Below are 26,326 nucleotides of genomic sequence, written 5' to 3'. Positions count from 1 at the left end.
CACACCTCTCTGTGAGGCGGCTCACGTGAACTAAGGATCAACAGGCAGGAATGTAATGAGGTCAGGAGACAACATGAGAACGAAGGAAAAATAGTCCTCTTCCTGCCTTCATCATCCTCTTCATTCAGTCATCTTCCTCCATCACTATGATCCTTTTCCTCCCATCATCCATCAACTTCCTCTCGTCTTGTTTTCAGTCTGATACTTTTGGGCTCCTCGGTCTCCTTCTTGACAAGCGTTGCGGTTCTCGGTCTCCTGCCTGACAAGCGTTGCGGTCCTCGGTCTCCTCCCTGACAAGCGTTGCGGTCCTCGGTCTCCTTCTTGACAAGCGTTGCGGTTCTCGGTCTCCTCCCTGACGAGGGTTGCGGTTCTCGGTCTCCTCCCTGACAAGCGTTGTGGTCCTCGGTCTCCTCCCTGACCAGCGTTGCGGTCCTCGGTCTCCTTCTTGACAAGCGTTGCGGTTCTCGGTCTCCTCCCTGACAAGCGTTGCGGTCCTCGGTCTCCTCCCTGACGAGCGTTGCGGTCCTGACGAGCGTTGGGCTCCTCGGTCTCCTTCCTGGCCAGCGTTGGGCTCCCCTGTCTCCTTCCTGGCCAGCGTTGGGCTCCTCTGTCTCCTTCCTGGCCAGTGTTGGGGGTCTCGGTCTCCTTCCTGGCCAGCGTTGGGCTCCTCTGTCTCCTTCCTGGCCAGTGTTGGGGGTCTCGGTCTCCTTCCGGGCCAGCGTTGCGCTCCTCGGTCTGCTTCCTGGCGAACGTTGGGCTCCTCGGTCTCCTTCCTGGCCAGTGTTGGGCTCCTTGGTCTCCTTCCTGGCCAGTGTTGGGGGTCTTGGTCTACTTCTGGGCCAGCGTTGGGGTCCTCGGTCTCCTTCCTGGCCAGTGTTGGGGGTCTCGGTCTCCTTCCGGGCCAGCGTTGGGGTCCTCGGTCTCCTTCCGGGCCAGCGTTGGACTCCTTGGTCTCCTTCCTGGCCAGTGTTGGGGGTCTTGGTCTACTTCCGGGCCAGCGTTGGGGTCCTCGGTCTCCTTCCTGGCCAGTGTTGGGGGTCTCGGTCTCCTTCCAGGCCAGCGTTGGGGTCCTCGGTCTCCTTCCTGGCCAGCGTTGGGCTCCTTGGTCTCCTTCCTGGCCAGTGTTGGGGGTCTTGGTCTACTTCCGGGCCAGCGTTGGGGTCCTCTGTCTCCTTCCTGGCCAGCGTTGCGGTCCTCGGTCTCCTTCCTGGCCAGGGTTGGGGGTCTCCTTCTTGATGACTTGAACTGGACTTAGAAGTCTTCATCGTAGACGTCAGTGCTTCCAAACATCCGTAATTTTCCAGGTAATGAAGTCAGAGACTTGCAGGAACAATTGAAGCTGTCGAAAAACTTTCCTAAGCTGTTCTGGGATTGAACAGGATTGGGTGATCTCCAGAGGATGACCTTCATAGACTTTTGGTTGCATTCAGACATCAGACAGGAACAGTGAAGTATCTCTGTTCCTTACCGTCGGTCCTTTGGCTTGGTTTTGTTTTTTAGCGTTAAAACGTGCTGATGTTTTTTTTTTTTTTTTTTGTGATGAAGGTTCTAATGAAGGTTCTACTGCTGTGTTAATATGTCCAACCAAGCACACACCGGGTTCCCCTCAGAAAGCCTCCTACAGACTTTCATTATCCTCAGTTGATTTTGATAGAACAAAGAGAACTTCCTCCAATAGTTTTAGGAACTATGAGGAGTTTCCTGACGTCTGGACCCCCTGTAGCCTCATCCGGGTCAGATCACATCTGTTCTATGTTCTTGCAGTTTTGTTGTCATGCAGATCAAACGTGTTCTCAGCAGGTTTCCTCTGAAACAGGAAACATCTGGAGTTGTTTACATGACAGGTTTTGGTTTTTAACTTCAAGATACTGATGTGGAGAAAGGGAAGCTATGACTTTTATTTAATTCAGATCACAGAAAGAGGAACAGTGGAGATGTTTTTATTTTCAGTTCATGGAGCTTCAGCATCTCTGTGTGACCTGATGTCTCTGTTCTCTGGCCTCTCTTGGTCCTGCAGCGGACATCCTGGTCTACATCAACGACACCTGTGTACTGGGTCGCTCCCACAAAGAGGTGGTGGAGATGCTGAAGTCAGTGCTGATGGGTCAGAGCGTGGACGTGGTCCTGAGGAGAGGATACCCGATGCTCTACAACCCCGACGGCTGCCCCAAACAGAGTCTGGAATCGGTACGGTCCTCACTTTCTTCAAATGTTTTTATTGACATTTCCAGCATTTTGACATTGTGAAACATCTTCAAACAATTACAGAAGTAAAAATAAAGTACAAAAGACAATAAAAGAAAAAAAGATACAGTCCAGGAACTTTCATTGATTTTTAGATGATTATACTTCAGGTCTCCAGGCATTATCAAACTCCTCCACCTGTCCCTTCACAATGTCAGTCAGTTTCCCCATCATAACGTTTGATAATGTCTCCTCCGTCCACGTTGTTGTTGATGAGTTTTCCTCCACGTTAGAGCACAAAGAACCTCAAACAAGCTTCAAACATCTGAGTCCAACCATGAAGATAAAACGTTATGAAACAAACACTGTTTAAAACACACTAATTTAACCCGTTACTTTAACCTGTTAGTTTAACCAGTTACTTTAACTTGTTAGTTTAACCAGTTAGTTTAACCCGTTATCCGTTACTTTAACCTGTTAGTTTAACCTGTTACTTTAACCTGTTAGTTTAACTTGTTAGTTTAACCCGTTAGTTTAACCCGTTACTTTAACCTGTTAGTTTAACCAGTTACTTTACTAACGTCTGTCGGTGCCCGGGGGGGTCGGGGACTGCTGGCCTCGGCCTGCCGGGGCCGGTGCCCTGTGTCCGCGGGGCGGCTCCTGCTGGGGTCTCCTGCTGCTGCCTTCCTGGGCGGGCGAGTGGTCGTCTCTGTGGACCGGTCGGGATCTGTTGCCTGCGGGGGGGCTGGTGGCCTGGGTCTCGGGACCGCTGGCCTGACTCTGGCCTCTGTTCAAGTGAGGTGGCATCTGCATGATCACTCTGCATGGTCACTCCTTCCTGAAAGTCTCCACACAGTCTTTGCGTCGCCGTGTGGCCGAGTTCTCCAACACATCCACACAGGTTTCTCTGCGCGTGTTCTTGAATACAGCAGTTTCACTTATATCTATTATCATATTTTTTTTTCTTTTTTTTATTATTTCTGTTCTTATTATTATTATTACTCTTACTCTTATTATTATTATTGTTACTATTATCAACTAGTTGTGTAATGACCTACTGGCCAGGATGATCTTAGCTATATATGTTGTAAGTAGTATGGATTACATGGTCTTCTGTATGATGTTTCAAGTCCCCACCCGCACTCCCCACACCCTTTCTGTCCCTCTCTCTCCCCTCCCTCTTCTTTCTACTTTCTTTTCTCTCTCTCTCTCTCTCTGTCCCCTCCGGTCAAGTCCAGCATTAAGAGTCTGATTTAATAAAGTTTTTCATGTCATCAAGAGGGACTTTATACATGGAGTATAAATCCCTGCTTGATAGAGTAAAATTGCCCAGCACCAGACGGCAGCCAGACAATCATTCTGTTTGCAACGATGCTGGACAAGACAGGTTAAAAAAAAAAAAAAAAAAAAAAAAAAAAAAGTTTAACCAGTTACTTTAACTTGTTAATTTAACCAGTTAGTTTAATCCGTTACTTTAACCTGTTAGTTTAACCAGTTAGTTTAACCCGTTACTTTAACCTGTTAGTTTAACCAGTTAGTTTAACCTGTTAGTTTAACTTGTTAGTTTAACCCGTTAGTTTAATCTGTTACTTTAACCAGTTAGTTTAACCCGTTACTTTAACTTGCTAGTTTAAGCCAGTTACTTTACCCTGTTAGTTTAACCAGTTAGTTTAACCCGTCACTTTAACCTGTTAGTTTAACCTGTTACTTTAACCTGTTAGTTTAACTTGTTAGTTTAACCAGTTACTTTAACCTGTTAGTTTAACCAGTTACTTTAACTTGTTAGTTTAACCAGTTAGTTTAATCAGTTACTTTAACCTCTTAGTTTTACCAGTTAGTTTAACCTGTTAGTTTAACTTGTTAGTTTAACCCGTTAGTTTAATCTGTTACTTTAACCAGTTAGTTTAACCCGTTACTTTAACTTGTTAGTTTAAGCCAGTTACTTTACCCTGTTAGTTTAACCAGTTAGTTTAACCCGTTACTTTAACTTGTTAGTTTAACCCTTTACTTTAACCTGTTAGTTTAACCAGTTACTTTAACTTGTTAGTTTAACCAGTTAGTTTAATCCGTTACTTTAACCTGTTAGTTTAACCAGTTACTTTAACTTGTTAGTTTAACCAGTTACTTTAACCTGTTAGTTTAACTTGTTAGTTTAACCCGTTAGTTTAATCTGTTACTTTAACCAGTTAGTTTAACCCGTTACTTTAACTTGTTAGTTTAACCCTTTACTTTAACCTGTTAGTTTAACCAGTTACTTTAACTTGTTAGTTTAACCAGTTAGTTTAATCCGTTACTTTAACCTGTTAGTTTAACCAGTTAGTTTAACCCGTTACTTTAACCTGTTAGTTTAACCAGTTAGTTTAACCTGTTAGTTTAACTTGTTAGTTTAACCCATTAGTTTAATCTGTTACTTTAACCAGTTAGTTTAACCCGTCACTTTAACTTGTTAGTTTAACCTGTTACTTTAACCTGTTAGTTTAACCAGTTAGTTTAACCCGTCACTTTAACTTGTTAGTTTAACCTGTTACTTTAACCTGTTAGTTTAACTTGTTAGTTTAACCAGTTACTTTAACCTGTTAATTTAACCAGTTACTTTAACTTGTTAGTTTAACCAGTTAGTTTAATCAGTTACTTTAACCTGTTAGTTTAACCAGTTAATTTAACCCGTTACTTTAACTTGTTAGTGTAACCCTTTACTTTAACCTGTTAGTTTAACCAGTTACTTTAACCTGTTAGTTTAACCAGTTAGTTTAACCCGTTAATTTAACCTGTTAGTTTAACCAGTTAGTTTAACCCGTCACTTTAACCAGTTAGTCTAACCAGTTACTTTAACCTGTTAGTTTAACCTGTTAGTTTAACCCGTTAGTTTATTCCATTACTTTAACCTGTTAGTTTAACCTGTTAATTGAACCCGTTACTTTAACTTGTTAGTTTAACCCGTTACTTTAACCTGTTATTTTAACCAGTTCGTTTAACTCGTCACTTTAACTTGTTAGTTTAACCAGTTACTTTAACCTGTTAGTTTAACCAGTTACTTTAACTTGTTAGTTTAACCTGTTAGTTTAACCCGTTATTTTAACCTGTTAGTTTAACCAGTTAGTTTAACCCGTCACTTTAACTTGCTAGTTCAACCAGTTACTTTAACCTGTTAGTTTAACCTGTTACTTTAACCAGTTAGTTTAACCCGTCACTTTAACTTGTTAGTTTAACCAGTTACTTTAACCTGTTAGTTTAACCAGTTACTTTAACTTGTTAGTTTAACCAGTTAGTTTAATCCGTTACTTTAACCCGTTACTTTAACTTGTTAGTTTAACCTGTTAGTTTAACTTGTTAGTTTAACCTGTTAGTTTAACCAGTTAGTTTAACCTGTTAGTTTAACCCGTTACTTTAACCTGTTAGTTTAACAAGTTAGTTTAACCAGTTACTTTAACCTGTTAGTTTAACTTGTTAGTTTAACCCGTTAGTTTAACCAGGTGGTTTAACCTGTTAGTTTAACTTGTTAGTTTAACCTGTTAGTTGTACTGTGACAGATCTCACGGGGTAACGAGTAAACTCTCCACAAATACAAAAATGTGTTTCTTTTAATTCTAAAACTGTTTAAAGATGTTTTTATTCACAAGCTTTTTCTTATATTCCATTTATTTTTTCTAGTCTTACTAGTTCTCTGAATGTTTACTAGCAGCGCTGCAGAGAGACCCGAGAATGTGTTTCCTTATCGTGTGAAATGGTTTGGAATGACGGCGAAACTGAGTCTGACGTTGTCTAACCTGCTATCTGACCTCACGCAGCCGCAGACGCCCAGCGAGTCCACCAACCCGAGCCGAGGCCCGACCCACCTCACCTACAGCCATCCGCTGAATGCCAACGGCAACACACCAGGTCAGTGCTGTCACCGACCTACAGCCGGGCCAACCAGATCCACCACAAAACACAAGACCTAGACCAGCTGAGAGGACACAGCAGGTCTAGGAATTTGGTCAAAACTTTAAAATGATTCATAAAGATTAAAAAAGATGATCTCCCTGCTTTATCAACTCATTTAAGCTGAAGGCTACTTGGTAACCTGGTTAGTTGTTAGTTAACAACCATCTGTGTAATTAGTAACTTATCATCATCAAGTGGATATATATAGCAGCACTCCAATGCTGCGACAGCGTTCCTCTCCTCATCCTGCAGTTTTCCTGGTTTTCCTGTAGCCGGTAGAATCCACAACGGGAGAAATAAACTTTTAGTTTTCTGTTGAAATTCATTTTAATTTTCCAACATAATTAATAAGCTAGAACATTTTAGAAGAAATTGTGATTGGTGCCAATGTGACTGCTGCCCGGTGAGATAGAGACAGATACATACAGGAAATAAGGCTGCATTATGCGGGTATTATGGGTATTATGATGGAGTCTAATGATGGCGGGTTCATTAAATGTTCTGTGCTTCACCACATGGGGCTGCATGAGGAGGCATGTACATTATTCCAGTAATAATAATAATAATAATAATAATGGATTAGATTTATAAAGCGCTTTACATTGAGTCCATTATTCATCCACTCCTCACTCATACCTGCTGATGCAAAGCTACTTGTGTAGCCACAGCTGCCCTGGGACAAGCCGACGGAAACGAGGCTGCCGATCCGCGCTACGGCAGGGCTGAGTCAGGTCGTTAAGGTTGCTACGACAATGGTGTCATCTCAGTCAGATTGTTACTGTTGTTATGGCGACGGTGGCTTGTCTCTCCTCACAGAGACACTGACTCAGATTTCAGTTGCCCCCTTCGAGCAAACTGTAACAGAAAACGATAATTCGTATTGAAAGCATGGGCGGCAGAAGGATCTGTTAAACACAGATGCAGCTCTTCTTATTCTACTGTCTACTATATAGATTTTATGGCAGCTTAAATATAACTAAACTCCTTAGGGAGAAAAAACCTGGGTCAAACTTAAATGTCATGCACCAGCAGTAGGTGCCCGCTGTACTCTGAGGGGATCTGAGAGAAATCGTAATGATGGTCAAAATTCTTACGTTTTGATGTATAATTTGTACAGAAAACACCTAAAGGACGGCGCCTCCGAGGGAAGTTTTGAAATTTCATAAAAACTTAAACTGTGATTGTGTCAAGGCCGTAAAAGACATGAAATTGTCCTCTAAGGTGATGAAAATGTTATTTTTGTGACCCGTTTAAACTGCGAATGATGTTTTTATTTAAAAGTATGTTTTATTTACAGGGCGCCAAAGTTGGCTTGGTTCCTCTCATTTCGGTAGAATCCAGTTCATTTCAATGGGACAAATTTAGCAGTTTTTTTGTGATTTTCGTGAACCCCGCGCAGTGAATCAGTGAAAGCTCTCCTCCTAAACGAGCTGCATGTTTTCATGTGAACTTTGGCTTTTCTCAGAACTGTGTGACGAGTTATGTGCAGAAAGTTTTGATTTTAATGTGGAATAATAAGTACGAGGGAAAATGTGCTTCCATGCTTTGCACACATAATTACTTTCAACCTCAATGCAGGACTGGCACAAACTCCGCCCACTTATGCAGCTCAGCAAATGACTAATGGGATGACAGGTTCGCCGACCCGCATGTCCTCTGACCTCCCGCTGGGCCAACCTCCCCCTCCAGAGAGGACTCCCAGTGACTCTGATGGCGGCCCGTCCAACGCGGGAACTCGCAGGTCAGAGTTAGTGTCATGGCGTCCGTCAGGTGTGTTGCCGACAGTTTCTTCACGATGCAGCTCATCTTGTTCTCTTGTGTTTTCTCCTCCAGGTCCTCTCTGATTCGGTACAACAGCAGCACCCTCCCCACCCTCTCCTCCTCCTCCCTCCTCTACCATCAGAGCTCCAAGTCTTCAGAGAGCGATCTGTCCACGTCCACGCTTCCCATCACTTCCTCGTCCTCCCATGCTCTGTCCAAACTGCCCCTTTCTCAGCCAGAGACAGACCTCCTACAGAACTCCACAAGCGCCCCCACCAGCAGCAACCCCACCTGCTCCCCCATGCCTCCTTGTGCTCCTGTACAGCGCCCACCAATGCCCCAGACCTCCCTTGCCCTGACCCTGCCAAGAGACGTCCCCCCGTGTGGCTTTAACGGCTGTCCCGCCAGCCACCAGGGTTCTTCCCCGGCCTCCCGAGGAAACCCAGGACTAGTGCTCCCCTTCGGGGCGGGGTCACCCGCGGTGGCGTCTGGGGGAGAGCTCGTGCCGGTGGCCCTTGGGCGCAGCAAGAGTGGCGGTCTGGGTTTCAGTGTGATGGTGGGGGGACAGGGAGGGCAGCAGGCGGTGGTGAGGCGGATCTGGGATCGGCGGCAGTGCCCCTCGCTGCAGGCCGGAGACGCCATCGTGAAGATCAACGGAGCGGACGTGCAGAGTCTCAGCTTTGCCCAGGTGGGTCAGCACAGGTCACATGACTGCTCAGGGAAACTCACTCTGAGACCCAGCAGCTGTCGGATGTTTATAACAAATCTTTGGCTGAATTAAAAAGTGTCCATCTGAATGTTAAACATCAGAAAACACTAAAACTGAAAAGTTCACCTCCATAAATCACTGGCTTGAGAGGCGGTTCAACAGAACCCCATCAGAAGACGTTAGTTTGTGTGCATCATTTGCAAAACAAGAGACCAAAAGGTAAACTTAGCAAAAATCCACCTCGACAGAAGCATGTACCATGAAAAGAGAGCAGGGTCCCGTATGAAGCCTTGAGGTAGAACATAACTAAGTTGAAGAACTTACCCTCCTCTAGTTGTTTGCTGCTGAATGAATCAGAAATGTAAATGTGTTATTAATCACTCAGCCAAACACGAATGATAAAAACAAAACCTGTTAATTAAAGTATAAAGAATTAAGCAGGACTTTCTGGTCTCAAGATGCTGGCTGATAGATTTCTGATCAGCTCAAATCAAACACAGTAGAGGACCAAACAGCTCCACCAATCACAAACACACTGCAGGTATCAAACATGGCTAACTAAATTTACTCGGTGAAAAGACTTTATTACTGTTCAAACCAGTATTCAGTCCCATATTACGTGACTGCTGTAGCTTTAATCTGCTCCAGCAGAATTATAACCATGAGTTTACTTCCTCCTCCAGGTCCAGAGAGTCCTTCAGGAACACACCAAGCAGGGGGAGGTGGTGCTGCTGGTCTACAGAGGAGGTGAACCGCCCTGCTCGCTTCCTTTGAGACAAGTTCTGCTGGGTTCAGACTGCAGGACGCTTCTGTCCAATCAGATGATTACAGGATAAACACACTGTTGGTGTGTCGTACTAGAGTGAAGAATTCTGGGTATTTTCTGAGGGCCAACTCAACTTTCTGAACATCAGCACAAAGTGTGGAAAGACCCAGCGTAAAAGGTCCATAACAAAGGACAGAATTGGACTGTCTTCATTATTTAATCTGAGTTTCAGTCCCACACAAATCAGATCTTTACAGCTGGTCTAGGCTCAACTCTGCAGAGCAAAGCTAACGCAGCAACTTAACCAAGAGCAGCTCAGATTTCTGACTACTGCCCCCAAGTGGCAACTAAACACCACATCATCTAGTTGTCAAGTCAAATAACAGAAGAAGGGCCAGGCCTTGACAAAAGGTTGACAGAAACATAAAAAAAACTTCCTGATCAATAGAAATATTTTCTGTGAATGGGTTCTCAAATTTCTGATCACATGATCACTCAGCTGTTTCTAGGGATCAAACATGTCCAACACCAACATGAATACAGATGGAGAAATTTCTGTATATTTCTCTGGTTTTGTTTGGGTCTTCTTCTTCCTCCAGTTTCAGTTTCTTGTTAAGCCCCGTTTTCACTAACAGGTTCAGTTCAGTACAGTACGGTACGGTTCAGTATGGTTCGGTACGGTACGGTTCGGTACGGCTCAGTATGGTTCGGTACGGTATGGTTCAGTTTGGTACAGTACGGTTCTGTACAGTACGGTTCAGTATGGTTCAGTATGGTTCGGTACGGCAAGGTTTGGTTTAGTTTGGTACGGTTCAATATGGTTCGGTATGGCATGGTTAGGTACGGTTCGGTAAGGCACGGTTCAGCACGGTACGGTCCGGTACATTACGGTTCTGTACGGTACAGTTCTGTACAATACGGTTCTGTACGGTACGGTTCGGTACAGTACGGTTCGGTACAGTATGGTTTGGTACAGTACAGTTCTGTACAGTACGGTTCTGTACAGTACGGTTCGGTACAGTACGGTTCTGTACGGTACGGTTCTGTACAGTACAGTACGATTCTATACAGTACGGTACAGTTCGGTACGGTTCTGTACAGTACGGTTCGGTACAGTACGGTTCTGTATGGTACGGTTCTGTACAGTAATGTACAGTTCGGTACAGTAATGTACGGTTCGGTACGGTTCTGTATGGTACGGTTCTGTATGGTTCGGTACAGTACGGTTCTGTATGGTACGGTTCTGTATGGTATGGTTCTGTACGGTAATGTACGGTTCGGTACAGTACGGATCGGTACAGTACGGTTCTGTATGGTACGGTTCTGTATGGTATGGTTCTGTACGGTAATGTACGGTTCGGTACGGTTCTGTACAGTACGGTTCGGTACGGTACGGTTCTGTATGGTACAGTTCTGTACAGTAATGTATTGTTCGGTACAGTATGGTTCGGTACGGTTCTGTACAGTACGGTTCGGTACAGTACGGTACGGTATGGTTTTGTACAGTACGTTACGGTTCGTTACAGTATGGTTCTGTATAGTATGGTTCGGTACAGTACGGTTCGGTACAGCACGGTTCTGTACGGTACGGTTCTGTACAGTACGGTACGGTATGGTTCCGTACAGTACAGTACGATTCTATACAGCACGGTACAGTTCGTTACGGTTCTGTATAGTACGGTTCTGTATGGTACGGTTCTGTACAGTAATGCACTGTTCTGTACAGGACGGTTCGGTACAGTACGGTTCTGTATGGTACGGTTCTGTACAGTAATGTACGGTTCCGTACAGTACGGTTCGGTACGGTTCTGTACAGTACGGTTCGATACAGTACGGTTCTGTATGGTACGGTTCTGTACAGTAATGCACTGTTCTGTACAGGACGGTTCGGTATGGTTCGGTACGGTTCTGTACAGTACGGTTTGTTACAGTACGGTTCTGTACGGTACGGTTCTGTACAGTACGGTTCGGTACAGTACGGTTCTGTACGGTTTGGTTCGGTACAGTATGGTTCTGTACGGTATGGTTCGGTACAGTATGGTTTGGATGGTACATTTCTGTACAGTACGGTACGGTATGGTTCTGTACAGTACGGTTCGGTACAGTACGGTTTGGTACAGTGCGGTTCTGTACAGTATGGTTCTGTACAGTACGGTTCTGTACGGTTTGGTTCGGTACAGTATGGTTTGGTACGGTATGGTTCTGTACAGTACGGTTCGGTACAGTACGGTTCTGTACGGTACAGTTCTGCACAGTACGGTTCTGTACAGTACAGTTCGGTACAGTACGGTTCGGTACAGTACGGTTCGGTACAGTATGGTTTGGTACGGTACAGTTCTGTACAGTACGGTTCGGTACAGTACGGTTCGGTATAGTACGGTTCTGTACGGTACGGTTCTGTACAGTATGGTTTGGTACAGTACAGTTCTGCACAGTACGGTTCTGTACAGTACAGTTCGGTACAGTACGGTTCGGTACAGTACGGTTTGGTACAGTACGGTTCGGTACAGTACGGTTCGGTACAGTACGGTTCGGTACACTATGGTTTGGTACAGTACGGTTCGGTACAGTACGGTTCGGTACAGTACGGTTCGGTACAGTACAGTTTGGTACAGTACAGTTCGGTACAGTACGGTTCGGTACAGTATGGTTTGGTACAGTACGGTTCGGTACAGTATGGTTTGGTACGGTACAGTTCGGTACAGTACGGTTCGGTAAGGTACGGTACGTTACGGTTCGGTACGGCACAATTCGGTATGATCACGTACAGTACGGGCTGGGATGCATTATCTTGCATTTCCACAGGCAAGAACTGGTTAGCGTGCCAGAAACCAAACTGCATAAACTTCTGTCGTTTATCTGCGGTTAACGAGCCGTTAGATTCTGGCCAATCAAAAAGCTGGATTTTTTTCTTCTTGTTTCTTGGTCAGTGGTCGTTTTGGAGAATATCGTCCCCCAGTCATCTGTAGTTGTAACTGTGTGACATTGTCCAGGTGGTTTGGTCCAGTGAATGTAAAATAAAGCAAAGGAAAGGAAGGGTGATATTTCTTGGGGTCTTCACCTGATCTAACCACATCCCCTGGACTATCCTGGTGTCAATTCACCCTTAAGTCCCAGTTCCACCAATGGATCCAGGTTGATACAGAGGAACAGCTCTTCCTTAGAATTCAAGGACGTTGCACCTCTATGACATTGTTTTATAGCTGATGCATCTATCGCTTTTCAGCTTTTACAAAGCTTACCAGGTGTGGATACGGTTGCTGTGGAAACGCAACAGAGATCAGGGTTTAACAAACCAAACAGTCCAGGAACTGGATCCCTTGGTGGAAACGGGTATTGTAAGAAGTTATCTGTGGACACCAAACAGCTGATGGAAAAGAAGCTGAAGAATAGTTTATCAAAAAAACATCATTAGCAGATTTCTGATCAGCTGATTTCAGGCAGTCTGAACCCAACATGAAGCTGTCTGTCTCCAGAACCTCCTCAGAACTTTCACTCTGTTCTCCTTCAGGTCCAGTCTCCTCCCCTGTCGTCACCCCCAACCTCTACAAGCCCATGTCCTCCCCCCACATCTCCACCACCCCTTCCTCGTCCTCTCACCCCCCCACCTCAGCAGACATGCCTTCTCCATCCATTGGTGCCTTGCTGGGGGGCGTCCCTCTGCTTAGCCAGGCTGGCTTGGCCCTCGAAAGTCCCAAGGAGGGCCACCTACCAGCTCCTGGGACCCACCAAGGTAAATGCACCCCAATTAGTGCTGCATGCTGCTGAGCAAGGCAGCTTCAGATCTTGTTGTGCTTCAAAAAGATCAGCTCAGTAAATCTCAGAGTTCCAGCAGCAGAGCTATAGTTCCACCTTCAGCCTGTAGGGTTAAACCAGGTCATTTCAAGACCAGATTCAGAGCCCCCCTCTGTTTTCTAGGAGCACCTCATCCCCAGACCCCTAATGGGCCCCCGGCCTCAGCCCTCATCCAGAGTACCAGCTTCCTGGACTCAGTTCCGGTGACGCTGACCTTAGAGCCCCGCGACCTGCTGGGAGTGGAGGAGAGCGCCGGGGGGCCTCCCCCGGTTAGAGGGGAAGCAGTGGCAAAGGACGGGAGAGGAGGAGTGAAGACGGTGGAGGTGGAGCTGAGGAGGCGGCCTGGAGAAGGCTTTGGATTCGTCATCGCCTCTCAGGAAGCGAGTGGAGGTTAGTGACGTCATCGTGCTGTTTTCATACAGGTGTGTGGGGTCACACGATACAGTTGAAGGGTCTGCACTTAAAGAGGTGAGTTGGGATTCATTCACACAGAGCCTCTTTTCATATATATGCAGTCCACTGCATGCTCATACTGGGGATCAAACCACCAACCACAAAGTTGGTGGACGAGTGCTAGTGTCAACTAAGCCAAGTTTAAAGTGTTGAGAAAAATGGACTTTCACCTGCAACCTACCAAAGATCAAAGCCCATGTTTAGCTTGAGCTTAGCCAGAGTTCATCCGGAAGTTAGCCAGAAGTTAGCCTGAGTTCATCCAGAAGTTAGCCAGAAGTTAGCCTGAGTTCATCCAGAAGTTAGCCAGAAGTTAGCCTGAGTTCATCCAGAAGTTAGCCTGAGTTCATCCGGAAGTTAGCCAGAAGTTAGCCTGAGTTCATCCAGAAGTTAGCCAGAAGTTAGCCTGAGTTCATCCAGAAGTTAGCCAGAAGTTAGCCTGAGTTCATCCAGAAGTTAGCCTGAGTTCATCCAGAAGTTAGCCAGAAGTTAGCCTGAGTTCATCCGGAAGTTAGCCAGAAGTTAGCTTGAGTTCATCCAGAAGTTAGCCAGAAGTTAGCCTGAGTTCATCCAGAAGTTAGCCAGAAGTTAGCCTGAGTTCATCCAGAAGTTAGCCAGAAGTTAGCCTGAGTTCATCCAGAAGTTAGCCAGAAGTTAGCCTGAGTTCATCCGGAAGTTAGCCAGAAGTTAGCTTGAGTTCATCCAGAAGTTAGCCAGAAGTTAGCCTGAGTTCATCCAGAAGTTAGCCAGAAGTTAGCCTGAGTTCATCCAGAAGTTAGCCAGAAGTTAGCCTGAGTTCATCCAGAAGTTAGCCAGAAGTTAGCCTGAGTTCATCCAGAAGTTAGCCAGAAGTTAGCCTGAGTTCATCCAGAAGTTAGCCAGAAGTTAGCCAGAAGTTAGCCTGAGTTCATCCAGAAGTTAGCCAGAAGTTAGCCAGAAGTTAGCCTGAGTTCATCCGGAAGTTAGCCAGAAGTTAGCTTGAGTTCATCCAGAAGTTAGCCAGAAGTTAGCCTGAGTTCATCCAGAAGTTAGCCTGAGTTCATCCAGAAGTTAGCCAGAAGTTAGCCTGAGTTCATCCAGAAGTTAGCCAGAAGTTAGCCAGAAGTTAGCCTGAGTTCATCCGGAAGTTAGCCAGAAGTTAGCTTGAGTTCATCCAGAAGTTAGCCAGAAGTAGAGTGCCTCTAGAGAGAGAGTGGCGCCATCTCCGTTCACTCCAATGGTTCAGTTTTTTCACAGCAATGGCGGCGTATGGAGCCCCTCAAAAGTTCCCGGAAGTTAGCAAAAGCTAAGCGACTGTCAATGTATTTCAATGGAACAGATTGTCGGAGCTACACTTCTTCAAGGTAAGATGTTTTAATAGTCATATTTCCATATCAGTTGTGCATCTAAATCAACTTGACATGAGTAATTAAATATGTTGACGGATTGTCACCGTCTAGATTAATATATTTAGAGATTATAAACCGATAAAAGTTTATGCTAGCACACTGATAGCAACAGATGCCACAGGCTGATGAATGTAAATTCTGTTCGTCAATATAAATTGATCCAACGCCGTTGATAGCGAGGTTAATGTGTAGGGAGAGCGATTGTAGTTACATTTTTATTTAATTTTAATATATTTATAAGGCTGTGGAATTATGGACAAAGATATGAAGATGATTCTGTATGTGGGTCATAATGTGTGACCACCGCATTTCACACATTTAACACTATAGGCCAGGCCAATAATTACACCGTTCATTTTACATAATAACTAGAAAGTGAGCTGTTTTGTGGAATAGTGCAGCCCATACAATTATACAATATTAGGGCTGTCATTTGATATTGCAGGGTGAAAAGTTCAGTCATATATATTCACTATATATTATACTATTATATATTAATTATGTTGTATTATCAGTTCTGGGGTTGCCTGACGTTAACTGGGATACTGTTCTTCTTCACCTTCCTGGTTTGGCCACTTTTAAGTGTTGTTTCCTGTCTTTTTTTCTACATTCTGCAACCTCAACCATATAAATCTCCCTGTGATGTGTTCTCTGTGTTTAATTTAAAAATAAACTTCCCAATGATATGGTCTTTGAAAATGTGTAAATGCATTGTTTTAATATGATTACCTCACATATTTTTTTGTTTTTACAGTCCCTGATGGTGGTCAAATGTATCCTGCTGACTTTGGCCATCCATATTTTCCTTCTGTCCCTGTCTTTGGGGAAGCCATACATACGCACGCCTTTCTCTGAGCGATTGGAGCATCCCCATGCAGCACAGCATACCATGGTGAAGACTGTGTTCAAGGATAGCAGAGAAAAGAAATGGCTAGACATGCTGATCTAGTCGAGTTTTATTGTAAAAGAATTCTTTTAGGTATTAAATGCATGTGGAAAACAAAGGGTGTTTGTCTGATTTATTATGTAAATGTAGGGAGTAAGTCTTGGGATAGTTAACAAATAGTGATAGAAAGCCATGTATTTTCCATGAATTGAAATCAAAATTTTATTTATTTGCCATGGATTTTCTGTAAGAACACATTATATTGTGAGTCAGTCTGCCTCAGTCAAAATAAGTCTTAAGACTTAAAAGCAATTCACACAAGTAGATACTAATAAGTAAGAATAGATAACCCATTTATTTGAAATGAATTGGGATCTAAATTTTATTTATTGGATATAGATTTCCTGTAAGAACAGTTATCATTATGCTGTGAGCCTAGATTTATTGTGTAGTCACTTGATAAACCATTGTCGTCACCTGTTGGTATGCCTCAGTCTGAAAGATAAAGTTAAAAAAACAGAAAATATTATGATTTACATTGCTGTTGATGTCATACAGGTTTAGTAAACCTTTGATGATTCATATCAATAAACACAACTATAAAAATATTGCAAAGCAAAGCCTTCATTGATCATTATTTACCAATTATCGTAGTTTTCTTATTATTTTGTATTGGCCGCCAAGCACTTCCTGGAACTTTTGGAGGCTACATGGACCACGTGATCGGCAAGCGTTTTGAGCTTCCGGTGGCGCCACTCTCTCTCTAGAGGCACACTAGCCAGAAGTTAGTCTGAATTAATCTGGAAGTTAGTCGGAAGTATGCATGAATCTGTTCTGAAGTTAGCCAGAGGTTAGCTGGAAGTTTTGGACAGTTCTAGATGATTCTGTCAGAAGAAGTGCAGGTTGTCTGATCTGTGGATGAAAACTCATAGAAAAGAACAGAACTTTATTTGTCATTAAAACAAAATTACAATTCATCTGATGTTCTGCTGGTTTTAATGGAAGTTAAAAAATCTTTAAGACCAGTCTGGTCCAGTTCGATTAAGTCTGGTTGAGTATAGTCTAGTCTGGTCTGGTCCAGCCCAGTCTGATCCAGCCATGTCTGGTCTGCTCTGATCAGGTCTGGTCTCATCTAGTCCAGTCTAGTCCTGTCATGTCTGGTCTGATCCAGTCCAGAATTGTATGCTCTTATCTGGTTATATGTGGTTATTAGGTTCAGTTTGGTCTAATCTGGTCCACACTGGTTGTGTCTGGTGCAGCTTTCATGACTCTTTGCTAGATTACAGCTACTTTTCTGTGTTTAATTCTGGTTCAGCTGAAGGAGCTCTAAGGTTAGCGACTTTTATGCACAGCACTCAAACACACCACCTCCCTTCAGTTTACTGCTCTTTGCTCTGCTGTAGCTCCGCCCCCTCCGGCTGCCTTTCTCTCTGCAGCTCAGCTCGCACTCAGTCTCACTCGCCTGCTATCTGAGACACAACCTGCTTTATACAGGACGGAGACAGACAGGACGGAGGCAGACAGGACTGAGGCAGACAGGACTGAGACAGACAGGACGGAGACAGACAGGACGGAGGCAGACAGGACGTGTAGTTCTTTTGGTCTTTTCTGGGTTCCGGTCTGGATGGTCCATCATGTTGGATCGGCTGCAGTTGGCTCTGAAATCGGTCAAAGATTCCCAAAGTAAGTGGGACTCAGGTCTTTAAATGTCTTCTTAAGGATGTGTAGACAGAGGACATCTGTCTGACGGTGAGTTCAGTCTGAAAATGTGATGAAGGCTCAGAGAAACTACAGACACAAAAACATGTCTCATCAGGACACGGGGACGAGTTTTTGTTTGTCTAGCAGGAGTTCAAGAGCTTCCAGATAATTTTACTGTTAAAGATCCTGAAAGCTACAAACACAGTCCTGGTCCAGAGCCCTGATCCAGAGTCCTGGTCCAGATAGCCAGAGTCTTTTCTGGCCATCTGGTCTTTTCTCTATCTTTGTTACAATTTTCTAAAGTGGTGTAGGTCACCAGTTCTCCAGCTTTCTGAAACTCTTTCAAAGTTTTTCTGCCTTTTCCCTCATTTCCAGTCCAGTCCTGGAACTGGACCAGTTTTAGTCCAGTCCTGGAACTGGACCAGTTTCAAGGTGATTCCCAAAGAGCAAATCCAACAAAGACCTGAACCAGGACCTGAGAGTTGCATCTGAACCTTTAGTTGATCCATCTACTGTTGGCTGAAGCCTCATCAGAAATGGTCTCCGTGGAAACGTGGCTGTCCGGAGTTTGGGTTAAAATTCCTAAAACCTCTTCTACCATCAGCAGGGTCTCAGGAGTGGTGGTGTGTATCTCTGTGGGGTAAATGTGATGGATATTTAACCCTTTAGCTGATCTACAGAAGTTTTCCAGCATTTCTATCCCGTCCAGGATGTTTACAATCCAGCCACTAAATGTAGTTTTTTTCAGAGACTCTATCTGGTAAATCCACAATGATCCATGATAACAGCATTATTTATCACATTTCACCATAAAAACATCACCATCACTACTATGTTGCTAAGAGACCTCTATTTAGACCTGGACATGATGATGAAGCCACTTCCTGTCAGACTTTCCACCAATCAGAGAGCTTAGATTGATGGTAACGTCCATCATCAACATGCTTCCTGACATGAAGTTAGCCAGTCCTAGGAGGAGGCAACCATTTACATTTTCTGCTGTGTTCCAGGTGAAGTCATTCTCTACCTTTATCCTCTCTTATCTCTGCCTGGTTCCTCCTCTTTCGCCTCCTCCTGCTGTTTTTATCAGCTCTCAGGAATTTCTGACATAGTTTCACCTTATTGAAACCATTTGAAGCTCTGTGTGTGTGTGTGTGTGTGTGTCTGTCTAATTTCCCAGCAGCATAAACATGGAATCACCTGCGCTACAGTTTGTCAAATACACTCAACCTGCTGAATTATGGATTAAAGCTACTATTAATATAAAGCTGAACATCTTCCATTAAGCATGCACACTGCTGCTCAGCTAATCACGGAACACACACACACACATACACACACACACATTAAACAGCCAGCTTCCCAGGAGCCCTTAAATAAAACACAATATTAAATAAAATACTTCCCATGCAGCTTTTCATCACATTTATGAAACACACTGCATCCACATGTTTCTGTCCTATAAATCTTAAATGTGATATTTAAAAATTAAATGCTGGTACATGGTAAAGTCCTCTTTTTTTAAAACGAGGTTGAAAACAGCAGCAAAAAATATTATTAAGAGTAGGGGGGTTAGGGTTTATGGGGAAAAGATGTTTAAATAAAGTATACCAGGTTCTGCTGTTTTCTAGCCGGTAGACTCTTCATTAAATCCACGAATATCAAATACTACAGAACTTTAATATCACCATTTAACAAACATGTTTTTAATGTACTTGGTTTTGGAACATTTCTACTAAAGTGTAGTTTAAAAATCGTACTCTTTATTAATTTTAACAAAACTTTATTAAAACCTAAAACATAGTCTTCTCAGCTTGGCTGCTCATTCACCACCATCTTGTGCGCAATGAATTCTGGGAGAAAAGAGGCTGTGAAGGATGCATAACCAGCAGCCTTCGTTTGAGGCTAAACAAAGTGCGGATTTGCAGGGTGGATTCGGAGGCTCCTTTGAATTGTCCGAATTGGGACAGTGTTTGGCACCACAATGATGTATGTAGTCGACAAATTGGCACTTCGAAGTGTGCAGACCCTGAATTGGGACACCAATAGTTAGCTTAGTTTGCTTCAGCACAACATTAGCTTAGTTTGCTTCCCATGTTAGCTTAGTTTGCTTCAGCACAACATTAGCTTCAAGTTTGCTTCCCATGTTAGCTTAGTTTGCTTCAGCATGTTAGCTTAGTTTGCTTCAGCACAACATTAGCTTAGTTTGCTTCAGCATGTTAGCTTAGTTTGCTTCAGCACAACATTAGCTTAGTTTGCTTCAGCATGTTAGCTTAGTTTGCTTCAGCACAACATTAGCTTGGTTTGCTTCAGCATGTTACCTTAGTTGGCTTCAGCACAACATTAGCTTAGTTTGCTTCCCATGTTAGCTTAGTTGGCTTCAGTACAACATTAGCTTCAAGTTTGCTTCCCATGTTAGCTTAGTTTGCTTCAGCATGTTAGCTTAGTTTGCTTCAGCACAACATTAGTTTAGTTTGCTTCAGCATGTTAGCTTAGTTTGCTTCAGCACAACATTAGCTTAGTTTGCTTCAGCACAACATTAGCTTGGTTTGCTTCAGCATGTTAGCTTAGTTGGCTTCAGCACAACATTAGCTTAGTTTGCTTCCCATGTTAGCTTAGTTGGCTTCAGCACAACATTAGCTTCAAATTTGCTTCCCATGTTAGCTTAGTTTGCTTCAGCATGTTAGCTTAGTTGGCTTCAGCACAACATTAGTTTAGTTTGCTTCAGCATGTTAGCTTAGTTTGCTTCAGCACAACATTAGCTTAGTTTGCTTCAGCATGTTAGCTTAGTTGGCTTCAGCACAACATTAGCTTAGTTTGCTTCAGCATGTTAGTATAGTTGGCTTCAGCACAACTTTGGCTTAGTTAGCTTCAGCATGTTAGCATAGTTGACTTCAGCACAACATTAGCTTAGTTTGCTTCAGCATGTTAGCATAGTTGGCTTCAGTACAACGTTAGCTTAGTTTGCTTCAGCATGTTAGCATAGTTGGCTTCAGCACAACGTTAGCTTAGTTAGCTTCAGCATGTTAGCATAGTTGGCTTCAGCACAACGTTTGCTTAGTTTGCTTCAGCATGTTAGCATAGTTGGCTTCAGCACAACATTAGCTTAGTTTGCTTCAGCATGTTAGCATAGTTGGCTTCAGCACAACATTAGCTTAGTTTGCTTCAGCATGTTAGCATAGTTGGCTTCAGCACAACGTTAGCTTAGTTTGCTTCAGCATGTTAGCATAGTTGGCTTCAGCACAACGTTAGCTTAGTTTGCTTCAGCATGTTAGCTTAGTTTGCTTCAGCACAACGTTAGCTTAGTTTGCTTCGGCATGTTAGCATAGTTGGCTTCAGCACAACATTAGCTTAGTTTGCTTCAGCATGTTAGCATAGTTGGCTTCAGCACAACGTTAGCTTAGTTTGCTTCAGCATGTTAGCTTAGTTTGCTTCAGCACAACATTAGCTTAGTTTGCTTCAGCATGTTAGCTTAGTTTGCTTCAGCACAACGTTAGCTTAGTTTGCTTCAGCATGTTAGCATAGTTGGCTTCAGCACAACATTAGCTTAGTTTGCTTCAGCATGTTAGCATAGTTGGCTTCAGCACAACATTGGCTTAGTTTGCTTCAGCGTGTTAGCTTAGTTTGCTTCAGCACAACATTAGCTTAGTTTGCTTCAGCATGTTACCTTAGTTGGCTTCAGCACAACGTTAGCTTAGTTAGCTTACAGCTCCTGAGTTTGGTCAGTTAAACAAACCTAAAAACAAAACCAAAAAAAAAAAAAAAAAAACTGGTTAGTCGGATCAGCTGACAGGAACATCTCTAAATCATATTTTCTTTTAGTCACCACATCAGAAGTTTGCTTTGTTTCCTGATCTGAACACTAAACGGAATACAGACATACTTCCCGTCATGTTTACTGCAAATACAAATTTAAAGTGTTTATTCAGAGCTCAGTCTGTTTGTTTGTTTGTTGGTTGGTTTTAACAGCTGGAACAAGATGGCACATCTGGACTGCCAGCTGGACGGTGCTGAATGTAACCGGGTCAAACCAGGCAGACTTAATATTACATAACACACACACACAATAATTCCTTCACCACATACAAACATAATTTTTACATCAGAAAATATCAACAATCCAGAAAAAACTACCTTTTCTTTAGAATTAACAGCTCGTTTCCATGGTAAGAACACCTGTATCTGGGAGAGCACTGATACTGTGGAGCCATTAATCTGTTTAAAAGGAAGAAAAAGTCGTCCGTTACAATCATGGGGACGACATGAATGAAGGTTAAACTGAGTTCTGATCCATTTGGACCAATTAATCATAGTTTCATAGTTCCAGTTTTTAACTGTGGATACAAAGATTAAAATTTATCAGTAAAACATTTTAAACAGCAACGCTTCTTCCTTCAGAGTCTGACCGTATTTAAATATCAGTGCAGGAGATGATCAGAACTTCTCTTGTTCAGATCAAACCAGAACCAGGTGCTTCTGTCAGAGTCCGATCAGCTGATCTGCTCTCTAGAGCACAAAGCTGCTTTATCCAAAATATTTGCATAAAAATTTGCCTCAACCGAACAGTTTCCTGATACACAGAGCAATAACTGGATTCATCCACTGATAAAACTAGTCCTCAACAGAAGCTCATGTAATCAGGACTACAGTCACTGTTTTTAAAATGAAATTATAAATGTGAGCTTCTGGTTGTAAAATATGGGTCTGACCAAAGGGGACATGCACATAAACAAACAGTTGAATAAATAACACAATTAATAATTTGTGTTACTGGTCAGTTATGGAGCTTTGGTTTCTCGTGTTGAAGGATTATTATTTATATTATTATTTTCAACGGATCAGAAGCTGTCATCATTTCCATCTAAGATTAAACACTCGGATCAGAATTCCTGGAGAAACTGTGGTGGGAATTCTGAATGATGAAGGCTTCTTCTGGATCTCACTGAAGATGTTCCACATTAAATATCCATCAGCTGTGAGCTCTCAGTGGGAGGTTGTCATGGTGACGGAAGGTGATGAGTTAAAGAAAAACCTGAGGCACACCTCCTGATTCTGGGTTTTGGTGCTCTGCTCCGTTCAGGTCTGATTACAGAGAGGTTTTTTAAAAACGTGGGGTGGCGGGAGGATGGTGGTGGGGGGATGGTGTTTGTGTGTGTGTGTGTGTGTGTATGTGGGGGGGGGGGGGGGGGGAGAGTGGTGTGTGTGTGGGGGGATGGGTGGTGGAGGGATGGTGTGTGTGTGTGGGAGGGTGGGGTGTGTGGAGGTGGATGTGTGGTGTGTGGGAGGGGGGGTGGTGTGGGTGTGGGAGGATGAATAGTGGAGGGATGATGTATGTGGGGGAGGATGGGGTATGTGTGGGAGAATGTATGGTGCAGGGAGGGGGAGTGTGTGGGAGGATGGATGGTGGAAGAATGGTGTGTGTGCAGGAGGATGGATGGTGTATGGGAGGGAGGATGGTGTGTGTGTGGGGGAGTGGTGTATGTTTGGGAGAGTGGGTGATGGAGGGGTGGTGTGTGTGTGTGTGGGAGGATGGGGTACGTGAAGGTGGATGTTTGGTGTAGGAGAGGGAGGACGGTGTATGTGTAGGAGAATGATGTATGTGTGGGAGGATGGGTAGTGGAAGGATGGTGTGTGTGTGTATGTGTGGGAGGTGTGAAGGTGGAGGATGGTGTATGTGTGGGAGGATGAGTGGTGGAGGGATGATGTGTGTGTGGGAGGATGGGGTAGGTGTGGGAGAGTGTATGGTGGAAGGATGGTGAGTGTGTGGGAGGATGGATGGTGGAAGGATGGTGTGTGTGTGGAAGGATGGATGGTGGAAGGATGGTGTGTGTGTGTGGGAGGACAGAGTATGTAAGGGTTGGATGGTGTATGTGTGGGAGGATGAATGGAGGAGTGGAAGGAGAGTGTGTGTGTTTGTGTGTGTTGGTCTGGGGGGGGGGGGGCAGGACTGGTTCTCGGGGTGTGCCGCTGGGCGCTGGGGTGTGGGGCTGGCCTCTGGCGGTGGCCGTCTGGGCGGGCCGGGTCCCCCCGGGTGGCGTGCTGGCCCTTGGCCTGTGGGGGTGGGGGGTGTCCCTGCGCTCCTGGGCCCGGGCCCTCTGCCCCGTCTGTCCCGGGCGGCCGGTGCCCGGGGGGGTCGGGGACTGCTGGCCTCGGCCTGCCGGGGCCGGTGCCCTGTGTCCGCGGGGCGGCTCCTGCTGGGGTCTCCTGCTGCTGCCTTCCTGAGCGGGCGAGTGGTCGTCTCTGTGGACCGGTCGGGATCTGTAGCCTACGGGGGGGCTGGTGGCCTGGGTCTCGGGACCGCTGGCCTGACTCTGGCCTCTGTTCAAGTGAGGTGGCATCTGCATGATCACTCTGCATGGTCACTCCTTCCTGAACGTCTCCACACAGTCTTTGCGTCGCCGTGTGGCCGAGTTCTCCAGCATATCCACACAGGTTTCTCTGCGCGTGTTCTTGAATACAGCAGTTTCACTTATATCTATTATCATATTTTTTTTTCTTTTTTTTTTTATTATTTCTGTTCTTATTATTATTATTATTACTCTTACTCTTATTATTATTACTACTACTATTATTATTATTACTATTATTGTGATTATTATTATTGTTACTATTATCAACTAGTTGTGTAATGACCTACTGGCCAGGATGATCTTAGCTATATATGTTGCAAGTAGTATGGATTACATGGTTTTCTGTATAATGTTTTAAGTCCCCACCCGCACTCCCCGCACCCTTTCTGTCCCTCTCTCTCCCCTCCCTCTTCTCTCTACTTTCTTTTCTATCTCTCTCTCTCTCTGTCCCCTCCGGTCGAGTCCAGCATTAAGAGTCTGATTTAATAAAGTTTTTCATGTCATCAAGAGGGACTTTATACATGTAGTATAAATCCCTGCTTGATAGAGTAAAATTGCCCAGCACCAGACAGCAGCCAGACAATCATTCTGTTTGCAACGATGCTGGACAAGACAAGTTAAAAAAAAAAAAAAAAAAAAAAACTAAAAAAAGTGATCTGTTGTGTGCACAGCGGCCACTGAAGTGGTCACCAGTATAAAACTTGTTACTGGTACATGAACATGTGATGACTTTAGCGGACATGACTGAGTCCTGCAACACGCTGAAGAATAAGTACATCACCAGGTTAGCCTTGGGGGTTAGCATTGGAAGTTAGCTTCAGAGGTTACCCTCAGAGGCTTAGCCAGAGAGGTTAGCTTTTGTGGTTAGCCTCAGATTAGCCTCAGAGGTTAGCTTTGGTGGTTAGCCTCGGATTAGCCTCAGAGGTTAGCTTTAGTGGTTAGCCTTGGGGTTAGCCACAGAGGTTAGCTTCTGTGGTTAGCCTCCAAGGTTAGCTTTGGTGGTTAGCCTAAGGGGTTAGCCTCAGAGGTTAGCTTTGGTGGTTAGCTTTGGTGGTTAGCTTCAGGGGTTAGTCTCAGAGGTTAGCTTTGGTGGTTAGCCTCAGGGGTTAGCCTCAGAGGTTAGCTTTGGTGGTTAGCTTCAGTGGTTAGCCTCAGAGGTTAGCTTTGGTGGTTAGCTTCAGTGGTTAGCCTCAGAGGTTAGATTTGGTCGTTAGCTTCAGTGGTTAGCCTCAGAGGTTAGCTTCAGGGGTTAGTCTCAGAAGTTAGCTTTGGTGGTTAGCTTCAGTGGTTAGCCTCAGAGGTTAGCTTTGGTGATTAGCTTCAGTGGTTAGCCTCAGAGGTTAGCTTTGTTGGTTAGCTTCAGTGGTTAGCCTCAGAGGTTAGCTTCAGGGGTTAGTCTCAGAAGTTAGCTTTGGTGGTTAGCTTCAGTGGTTAGCCTCAGAGGTTAGCTTTGGTGGTTAGCTTCAGGGGTTAGTCTCAGAGGTTAGCTTTGGTGGTTAGCTTCAGTGGTTAGCCTCAGAGGTTAGCTTTGGTGGTTAGCTTCAGGGGTTGGCCTCAGAGGTTAGCTTTGGTGGTTAGGTGGTGGAGCCTGGTTCAGAGTGAGGGAAAATTAACACGATCTCAGCCGAAAACCCCCAGACTAAAAACCAAGATTAAACGTCGCTGCATTTCTGTTGCTGGTGTAAAACTTTGGAATTATTGACCTAAAATCTTTAAAATGTTTAAAACTCTGACAGTGTTTAAAAGGATGTATAGAAATGAAGATTATTCTTTACAATGAGCTCCAGATGTTATAGAACAGTAAGTGGTATAGTTTATCCTTTTTCTTTGTAAATTGGATGTAAAATGGTTAAATGTTATATAAGTATTTTATTCAGCCTTTTGGTTTATCTTCTTTATTATTTTGTGTTCCAATTATTTGTCTTCATATTATAAAAATAGTTTATAGAATAAATAAACCGTTCTGATTATTGATCTGCAGGATTCAGTTTCAGGTCAATCTGATTAAATATTGTGGTGTAATTGACCTTTAATGAAGGGCCGTCTGTGTGTCATGGATGTGAAACCAGGTGCTGCTCGACTGCAGGTGTGTTCACCTGTGTCCTATTGACACACTCACACGCGCACACACACACACACACACACACACACACACACATGAGTTTGTCTTTCAGTACTTGTAAGGACTGTGGTTGGTAGGAGTCCAAGCGTGGAGCCTCCATGCACCACAGCTTCAGACCCACAGAATCGCAACCCTCATTTTGACATCAGCCACATTGTAGCGGAACAAATTAATAATGTTCAGGGGATTTTTCCTTCACATATAGGCTATTTATGAATGTGTATATATATATATATATATATATATATATATATAGGGGTAATATATATATATATAACCCCTATGATGAA

General features: G+C 44.0%; 1 protein-coding gene across 1 annotated transcript in view; it reads left to right on the top strand.

Annotated features, from left to right (window-relative positions):
• Positions 1-26,326, top strand: part of magixa (MAGI family member, X-linked a) — a 70,940-nt gene that overhangs the window by 22,690 nt on the left and 21,924 nt on the right. The window contains exons 10-16 of the mRNA XM_042003872.1: positions 2,018-2,187; positions 5,973-6,063; positions 7,687-7,849; positions 7,942-8,557; positions 9,262-9,325; positions 12,856-13,077; positions 13,263-13,529. Of these exons, the coding sequence (XP_041859806.1) occupies positions 2,018-2,187; positions 5,973-6,063; positions 7,687-7,849; positions 7,942-8,557; positions 9,262-9,325; positions 12,856-13,077; positions 13,263-13,529 (1,593 nt within the window). The remainder of the gene's footprint in view (positions 1-2,017; positions 2,188-5,972; positions 6,064-7,686; positions 7,850-7,941; positions 8,558-9,261; positions 9,326-12,855; positions 13,078-13,262; positions 13,530-26,326) is intronic.

Source organism: Melanotaenia boesemani, chromosome 13 (assembly GCF_017639745.1).
Source record: "Melanotaenia boesemani isolate fMelBoe1 chromosome 13, fMelBoe1.pri, whole genome shotgun sequence".
NCBI classification, from domain to species: domain Eukaryota; kingdom Metazoa; phylum Chordata; class Actinopteri; order Atheriniformes; family Melanotaeniidae; genus Melanotaenia; species Melanotaenia boesemani.
This window is presented reverse-complemented; position numbering and strand designations above follow the sequence as displayed.